We start from the raw sequence: 9676 nt of genomic DNA on the forward strand, positions 1-9676 counted from the left end.
TTATTACACACTTTTTAAATAATTATTTAAATATTTTTATAAAGATTAAAGTAACAAGTATGTTAGAAAGGTAAGAAAGAGCAGTAGAAAAAAAGATTTGTATGTATTCAAATTGTGTGGAATGATACAATATAGAAGGGTATTTATAGGTGCTAAGAGAATCGAAATAATAAAGACATAATATCCTATAATAAATATTCAGAAATGCTAAATAATGTTAATTGATCTAATTGATCCTAATTATGCTCTAACATCCCCCCTCAAACTCAAGTGACAACTTGAGTTTAAAACTTATTTAAAACCGATAGAATGGATGTAGACGGAACTGTCAGAAGAAAGCGCAGACGGAACTGTCAGAAAGAAACGCAGATGGAACTGCCAGAAGGGAACGCAGATGAAACTGCTGGACGGGAACGCATATGGAACTACCGCAAGAGTGGCCAATTACTGAAAAACTGCTAAAAAGATGGCAAATTGACGGAAAACTACTCAAAAATGACAAAGTGTGAAGAGATGACAAGCTATTGGAAGGTGATGGAAAACATACGATTGCTCCATGAGAATAAGTAAGTAGTGAATGAGCTAATCGTTGAGGTGAGAAAGCATCAAAGCATTGACAAAAGAGAAGAAAAAAAATGGCACGGAAGAAAAATATGAAAAGTACGGTGATTTCACTAGAAGAAAATCAACCTATCCTCCTTAAGGAGGATACCATTGTTCTGATACCATGTTAGAAAAGGATAAGAGAGAGTAGTAGAAAAAAAATTGTGCGTGTATTCAAGTCATATGGAATGATACAATATAGAAAGATATTTATAGGTACTAAGAGAATTGAAATAATAAAGACGTAATATCCTATAATAAATATTCAAACATGCTAAATAATGCTAATTGATCTAATTGATTCTAATTATACTCTAACAAAGTAAATGCACGAGGATTTTAGCCTCAAACTAATTAGTCTTAAAAAAAAATACTAATTAGATCCTCAACGATAATAAACGGTAGACACGTTATGTCTTTTCGTTTGTAAATATTGCAAAATGAAACAGAATTTTTTTTGTTTTATTATCTACAATGACGTATCTCGTTATTGTCCATGAGCATGACAATGATATCATTTTGAACAGTGTGAAGCATTTGTTATTTTCTAAGTTTTCATGTAATTCTCGTCAATTGTTCTCTATTTACCACAAATCCTAATAAAACAGGTGAAGTTTTTCTTCAAAAATTATTATTTCCATGATAAGTCATTATACTTAATAAGCAACACGGTTAAATTTTACACGATGAATTGATAAAAGGACATAACGTGTTGGCTGTTGGTTATCATGGATGATTTTTTTTTTCTTCAAGTGCTAATTAGGCTTGTTTGGTGTAGCATTAGGAAGAATAAAATCACGTTTAAGTGCATTGAACATTTTCTGTTTATGTTTGGATACTTTTTCTGTTCTGAACGCAGAAGTAATTTTACGTCCTGACGTTCACGTGAAGCTATAAGTGTGTGTTTGGATTCAAGTTTGCAAACGGGAGTTTTGATTTTTCAAATTTGATTTTGATGAAATGTAAGTTTGTGTAACATAATTTACTTATGTTTAGTAATTTTTATATCAAAATGAATTATAGTAAAATAAATGTTATTTGGATTACACTACTCAAAGTCACTTTTACATGAAAAATAACTAAAATAGACATGAATTCAAATAATATTTTTATATTATCTTATCATTTTATTTTAGATATTTAAATAAATCTTGTTAATCAATTTTATAGTAAAAATTAATATTTACTTATTAAATAAAAAATAACATAAAAATTGATAATTTATATCAAAAATTAAAATAATATATGAATAAACGTATAGTTTAACATGTTAGTGTAAATAAATATTAAATTAAAGGATAAAATACCAATAAAGTACATAAAAGATAATATAATATGTTATACAAATTAAATACATAAGAACGCCATTATTTTTACTATATGTAATTAATAATTTAATCCCTAATCAAGTCTCAAACACGGTCCATTTTTATAGAAGAGCTAATAGTTAAAGTTTGATAAGAACTTTCACCGACATGACTATCATCTTCATAAAAAATATTTGCATATTTATATTGATTGAATTCAGTATTGTTTTAGAATGTCTTCTAATAAAATTATACGTAGCCTTGATTGCACACAATATCTGAACTTGAGTTTCAATTTTGAACTTGACATATGTCGCAAGATAGCAAATCTATTTTTTCACACTCCAAAAGTTCTCTCTATTTTTCATCTTAAGCTTAAGTGATGATAATTGAACACTTCGTTATGATTTGTAAATCCAGAGAAATGCTTAAAATCTATAAGATGATAGCGCTCACATTTATATGGATCAATATATTCTTTTGGTGTTGGATAATCTGTATCTACCAAATAATATTTACCTAATAAACAATAAAATTAATTATATATCATGTGATAACCAAGTAAATATAGCTCACTTGTAAGAATATGATAAAAACTAACTTGGAGAAGGATGTAAAAAATTCATATTTGGAGTTGTAATAGTATTGTTGACTATACGTGCATCATGTGCAGTGCCTTCTCATCTAGGTAATGCAAAACTAAAACACATGTTCCAACCACATACGACCATTATATTTTGTGTTGGATATCCTTTTCTTCCAATAAATTTGGATTGTTTACTTAGCTAACTACACATGGAATATGAGAATCATCAATTACTCATATAGCATTTTTTAAAATTGGCCAATATCATTGGTCATTTCTTATTTTTTTCTATGAACATTCAAAAACCTTGGATCAGATGGCTTAATATATTTAATAGACAACCTCAAGCAAGTAACCAAAGCAAGTAACCAATACCTCATGAAAATTTTTACTTAGTGTCTCTCCAAAGTGTTAAAATCTTTCTTGTATCATTTTATTACCTATTCCATGACCAACTGTGTTTAAGAACATTGCAACCATCACTTGAACTTCCATATGCTTTGTGCATTTTAGGCCATGTTTAACTAATTCATCAAAAAATTGAACAAAAACATATTTTTTCATCCGAAATATTTCATAACAACGAATGCTATGGGCACATAGAATTTCTTATGCCCATGAATGACCTGTTTGTTCACTAGTCCTACATGGTTATTTCTATAAATAATTGACTGCATATTGACCAATCAATGCACTAATATTTTCAATTTCATCTGTATCTTCTTCTATAGTAGAAAGTAATTTTCATTCCTCATTTTGTTCTTTTTCAGTATCTTCAAACAAATGCTCCTTATTCATTTTAAATTAATTAACTCTTATTAAGTCTTACATGAAAACATAAATAAATTCTTATAAACATAACAATATTAAAGTAAGCAATAAATAGTATACAATAAGAATAATAATTAAGTACGATAAGCAACATATTAGAAGACAATAATAGATAAACAACACACATTTTTTTCTATTATTTTATTGTTGCATGACAAAAATTTATGGCCAAATTAAAATGGAGTACAATAATAACTTAATTAGTTTTGCATGAATAGTAGTGAATTATAAGCTACATGTTTGAACCAATCCAATAATCTTTTCTCATACCTTTTAAGGACATAAATATTTTCAACAGGCTTAAACATCATTAGTTGACAACATGTATGAAAATTGAAATGACTAATAATAGCTTCTATCTTTTGAATCTCAACCATTACTTTCCCAATAGATGCATAAGGTACTACAAATATGGACATAATAGTTGAGCGTGATTCAAATACCAAAACAATTTACTTATTGCATTTGTAAATTACTTTGAGGCAGGAGCTTTAGAATTTTTGTTGTTGTTTCACAAATCACGTCTATTTTTCTTTTTTCACTACACTTTTGACTATTATTTTTTTGAGAAGAACTATGATTTATATGTTGAAATTTAGTATTAACTCCCACACTAGCACCTATACCTTTTTCACTATCTCTAAAACCTTCCTCTATATCAAGATGACTTTCCACAAAGTATGGCCTATATCTATCACCATCTTCTTTTATGCTATCGGGTAACATCTCAGATGAGAGAGCCCAAGTAAATTTGTCATTGGTCATAACATCTTTGAATAATATAGTTAACTCATCCTTAAAAAGAAGTCTTTTATTTCTGAATTTTTCATATAAAGGATTTTTCTGCATGTATACAACTAATCAACACAATACTCATTTCAAAAACATAAAACATAACTCATTACAAAAAAATAAAACAAAACAACACTCATTACACTTAAAATTTTTGTTTTAACAACAAGGTACTACATACTAATTGTTTGCTTTTCCACCATTTATTTGGTACATCAACAGTGTGTTTAGTATAATTCTATCCTAAATTCATTTCTTTGTAAAAAAACTTGTACCATTGTGACCATTTCTTCTTAAAATTGTTCCATTTATTTTTTAATCGACTATTATCATATTGTCTTCTAGTTTTTACATTAAATTAAGTTAAAGTATCTTTTCAACCTTCCTTTGTAAGGGTGATTTTATTGCTTTGCTGTTTAGCAACTTAATCCAAGCATGATTGGATAAATTTTTAGTGGTGTCTATCACAACTAGAAAATGGATTAATACAGACAGATTTAGTCTTTTATTATAGACGGATTTTTAGTTACCGACGAATTTTATTCCTCTGTAAAAGCCTACTCGTTGGAAATTATTTACCGATGGATTTTTACTCTGTAAATTTTCCATCCATTTCCTTGAGACGACAACCTTTCTGACGGATTTTTCGTCGGTAATTACAGACGGATTTTCCGGCGGATTTTCCGTCTGTAATTTGAACCTTGGAAAATCATCCCACACTCTAATTACAGACAGAAAATCTGTCTGTAAATCCGTCAGTAAGGTAAAATAGAATTTTTTTTAGATTTTTCCATTGCAAAATAAACTTATTTTCATATAAAATAAATATAAATTTAATAAATAAAAATTTTTATTGATGAAATAGAAAAACACACCAGTGAGTACAAAGCACTTTCTTTATAATAAGAAGCAATTATTTCCATGCAATAATACAATCTGAATACATTAGATGACAAGTAACTACTAAAAGCGCTTTCTTTATAATAAGAAGCAATTATTTCCATGCAATAATACAATCTGAATACATTAGATGACAAGTAACTACTAGTGGACTCATCAGGATTCAATATCCTAATTTATTGATAGCTTCATTCTTTCTTGAGCCTCTTAGTGATGGTGGCAATATACTTGCCTTGGTGGAATGCTTGCTCCAATTCAAGTTTAGTTGGTTGTCTTGATCCATCACCACCAGTATAAGTTTGGACACCGTATGGACTGCCACCCTTCACTTCATTCATCTTGAACATGCCGCTGCCGAATGTATATCCGATTGAGGCAGTCTATCTCTGCTTCTAATTCAGTAAAAAATTAATTAAGACCAATGAGGCAACAAAATATTTCATATGGGTTTTACTAAAATATTGGTTTTACTGTAAGAATAGCAGTAGGATAGGTAGAAGTTTAGGATCTTATCAAAAATTTAATAATCCCCAAGAAGATAGCAAATTACACCTTATCTGAGCTTCTTACCTCCCTCTGTGAAAGAGTCCCTGGGAAAAGAAGAGAATTTGCTCATTAGATTCGCATTATGCTAATCATTACATGGAAAAAGAAATGCTGAACTGAAACAATAGAACTAGAACTGATGGATGCTAATACTAGCAAAGAAAATATGTTGAAGAGTACAAACAATGAACATGGAATTTGTCAAATAGTAGTCATTTAGAAACCAAAATACGTTGAAGAGTACAAACAATGAACATTAATTGATTTAGTTGACTAGGTTTTTAATACACTGTAACAATTGCTTTCACAAATTTAGATTATTGTACATAATCACTACTAAGTTCCCAAAGCATAGGCATTTGGTAATTTTGTTTCCAAAGAGAAGCTAAAATAGAGGCTTTGATAATAATTTCCTTAAGGCAATGGTGCACAAGGATGAAATGAAGTACAAGGTCAAAATCAAGATGCAATTATACTCAGTCATTAAAGGAGCAACTATCTAACGTCTATAATCAATAGTCATGTTCACGTATCAAATTAATTGTAACTAACAACACATACACTGATCCAGCGTTATAATCACTTGATAAATTGCTGAGTTTGACTTTATTATCAGCAGTATTTGAAGAATGAACAGCAGAACCTAGACAAACTGCAATCAGAAAGCAACCAACTCCAGGAAAAAGAATCTCAGCTCTATTAATTTTTCCATCCAAAAAGTAATTCAATCTTGTGCCTGTCAAAAATGGAACAATATAGTGCAGCAAAATTTCAGTGAGAAAGCAAGCTAACAAAGTAACAATTATTGCAAGTAACATAAGATCGTAGCATAAGCACACTCATCCTGACACAGTATGTTCAACTGCATTATTCTGAATATGTTATAATTTTTGTGTGATCAGTTAATTTATACCTATAACAACAGTTATGCTTGCAGTGATAACTTCAGTAACTGACAACCCAACAAAAGCAAAAGCATATTGCGAGGCCAGATTTCCAAGGCTTAGGACCACACCACCCCCCATTGCAAACAGAACAGAGGGCAATTATCCTGCACATAAGCAAATTATTGAACCAATTGTAGGCAATAACACATAATGAAGCTAAGCATGCGGTTAATGTGTATGTATTACTAAAATATGAAGAATTAGAATATGAGCTTTGTTAGTGTGTAACTATCAGGGATCCAAAACATAGAGCTTTTGGAAAATCTGGAACATTCAAGGACGTAGATTTTACAAAGCCATTTTTTAAGACTCACCTGAGCAAGTTGAGCTAAAAAATTTGGCTCACTTGGTGTGCTCTTGCCTATCTCACCAACTATGAATGCAATGAAAAGAGCAGCAAAGAAATTGGTGAGCGAGTAATTAAGATAAGTATGCTAAGGAAGACGCCCTCGCCTCTCTAACAAAGTCAAGATAGCAAGCCATGTCCCCAAGAAGAAAAGGGCTAAAAGCATGCAAACTATGGCACCCGCCTTGCTCTCCAACAAGTACATTTCCAAATCCGTACACAAATTGCTTTCAGAATTTAAGGTAATCGAAATCCTGAAAAAAAAAAGGCAGCGAAATTCAATTATACTTCAAAAGAATAACAAAATGATAAAATAATATAATTTTTCTAGTATTAAAGATATATATACATATATATACATATATGTATGTATACTTGCTATAGATACATATATTGCATGTGCATCTGCATATATACTGATGTTAATTAGCATAGAGAAGTGTCATGCATATGAATCAACTTAATGCATGAATTGTATGTTTTGTAAGTGAAATATGTTGTAGCAATATATAATTCCTAATTCAATTCAGATGTACAAATAATACTAATAGCAATTAATGAAGTATAGTATAAGTTATATGAATAAGACACACAAGGTAGAAAATAGAATTATCTTCAAAATATATAGATAAAATATTAATTAAGATTCGTTCTATGCAACTAATGTCAATTAGAAATTGTTCTTATTAGCCCAAAAGGAACACCTTTCCAAAGAAGAGAATTGAATTGAAGTGGACAGTCACACAATTTAGATCCTAATTAAGGGATTAAACCAAAAAATAATCCATTAAAACACCACAGATAGTGGAAGCAACGCCGTTAAAAAAGCATGAAAAAGTAGCATTAGAGAAAATTTTGTAAAAAGCTTTTGTCATTTGGCTATAACTATTTGTAAAAACAACTTTTGAAGTGCTCCAGCTACGAAAAGCTCAACTTGCTATATATCCAAACCGTAAAGGAAACAAGAAGCCGCATCTGAACTTAAATTCTGAGTTTTAACCCCGTAGTTCTTCCATGAAGCATACTTGTGGAATAGATAGACCAAGATTCTGATTGCTGAGTTCCACACATAAATTCAATTCTACAAAATCAGTTTATGAATTTTCAAATAAGTAATATATATGCTCAAAAAGCAAATTTTATTGTCATATGATTCAGGAAATTAAATTCTACTGAAACAAAATTGAGTTAGAAACTCAGAAGCAAAATGAAAAAATGGAAGAGAAACTCACCTTCTCTTCTTCTTTGGAGGCAGAGATCAAAATCTAGAAACAGGGAAAAGATTGAAACTTCAAAGTCAAAACCAACCAAAATTTGAAACTGCCATTGACCAAACCACAACTTAGTCGTTTACTGTGACATGCAACAAGAAAAGGTTCAATTTTGATGATACCATATCCACCATGCAATAAATGAAATTTTTTACTCCGAACTACAACCACAACATCAAACACTTCTTAAAGGCATGAAAATAATCAAGAACAAAAAGAACCATACACATGAGATGCAATCGAAAGCTTCTTGCTGTTGTTCAAAAGCTACTGCTGCATCATCTTTTAGATTCTGACAAAGAAAAGAAGATAGCTATAACTTTCGAATAACAGAGTACACCATGTATATATATATATAGATATTAATCTAACTATGGAAAGAAATGCATGCTTTCTTCAAAAATTACCTGAATTTCCACACGAAGGGCTGTGATTTCCTCATCTCTCCCATCCTGTGTTTGTTTGCCAGCCTTGAGAGCAGCCTGTGACAATAAATAAATAAAAAAAATTGAGTATTCCACAAAATTCTGTCTCTCAATATAATTGAGTATTCCATGAAGGGATGTGATTTCCTCAGTTTATATTTCTGCCACATATAATATGATTAATATCCAGCTGCAAAATAAAACCCTAAATTATTTTGAGAAGATAGAATCTGCAAAGAAAAATTGATAAACCTAAAATTGGCACAGAAAAATTGAGCCCTAAGCAACAGAATCATAAAATCAGAGTATACCTCTTTATAGCCGTGGAGTGTTGTCCGGGGGAGCCTGGTGGTTGCTCCGAGGAGAATCTCACGGATGACGATGTTGGACACGGTGGCGAAGAGGTGGAAGAAAAATGCCGATGGTGGCCAAAGAGAAGGAGAAGCACGTGGGGACGAGGGGGAGGCTCCGGGAGCGAAATTGGCGGAGGTGTATGAAGCGAAGGGGTAGGAAAAGGAGCACGAGGAGGGTGGCGTCTGGTTTCTGGAGGAAGGTGAAGCCACAACGGCCATTGTTGAATTGATTCGAATTAGATGTGACTGAAACTCGTGCGATGAGGAGACGCGACGCAAGCGGCGGCGCCAGCGGCGGAAGAAGAAGCTCGTGGAAGGAGAGAGGAAGGAGCTCGTTTTAGTTGAGTGGAGTGTGAATGGAGCTCGAAAGAGTGGGGTAGAATTAGGTTTAATCTAATATTTTTCGATGGAAAATTTTAAATTACAGACAGATTTTTCGTCTGTAATAATTTAATAAAACGCAACGTTTTGTCTATTTAATGACAGATGGATTTTCCGTCTGTAACTATTTTCCACGAAAAAAATTAATTTTTTCGAGAGAATTATAGATGGATTCTCTTTTCCGTTTGTAATTTATGCTAATTCATTTTTTTGGTTTTCCGACAAAAAATCCCTCTAAAATTTCGTCTGTATTTCTGTGGCTTAAAATCTGTCGAAAATATCCGTCTATAATAATTAATTTTCTAGTAGTGCATGTTCCATGTTGCTTTTGCCTTCTGAGATTCATTGTTACTCATTATTTTATTATAAAAAATATAAATTTTAGATA

General features: G+C 31.2%; 1 protein-coding gene across 11 annotated transcripts; it reads right to left on the reverse strand.

Moving 5' to 3' along the window:
* Positions 4998-9380, reverse strand: LOC107623490. Of its 11 annotated transcripts, none has more exons than XR_002355253.1 (10): positions 8866-9007; positions 8537-8744; positions 8356-8421; positions 8091-8123; positions 7884-7939; positions 6827-7112; positions 6479-6616; positions 6127-6301; positions 5572-5609; positions 4998-5411 (listed from the first exon to the last, which is right to left on the reverse strand). XR_002355253.1 is itself a non-coding variant. In XM_021113187.1 (9 exons), exons 1-5 carry the CDS (start codon positions 9124-9126, stop codon positions 7089-7091), a joined length of 459 nt encoding a protein of 152 aa, XP_020968846.1. In that variant the 5' UTR covers positions 9127-9380; the 3' UTR covers positions 4998-5408; positions 5590-5609; positions 6127-6301; positions 6479-6616; positions 6827-7088. The 11 variants fall into 11 exon arrangements, 4 of the variants coding, with proteins under 4 accessions (XP_020968846.1, XP_016181259.1, XP_016181263.1 ...); XR_001616488.2 differs by having other exon boundaries at positions 8091-8211; XR_002355251.1 differs by having other exon boundaries at positions 7859-7939; positions 8091-8211.

This window comes from Arachis ipaensis, chromosome B10, assembly GCF_000816755.2.
Source record: "Arachis ipaensis cultivar K30076 chromosome B10, Araip1.1, whole genome shotgun sequence".
Taxonomy (NCBI): Eukaryota; Viridiplantae; Streptophyta; class Magnoliopsida; order Fabales; family Fabaceae; genus Arachis; species Arachis ipaensis.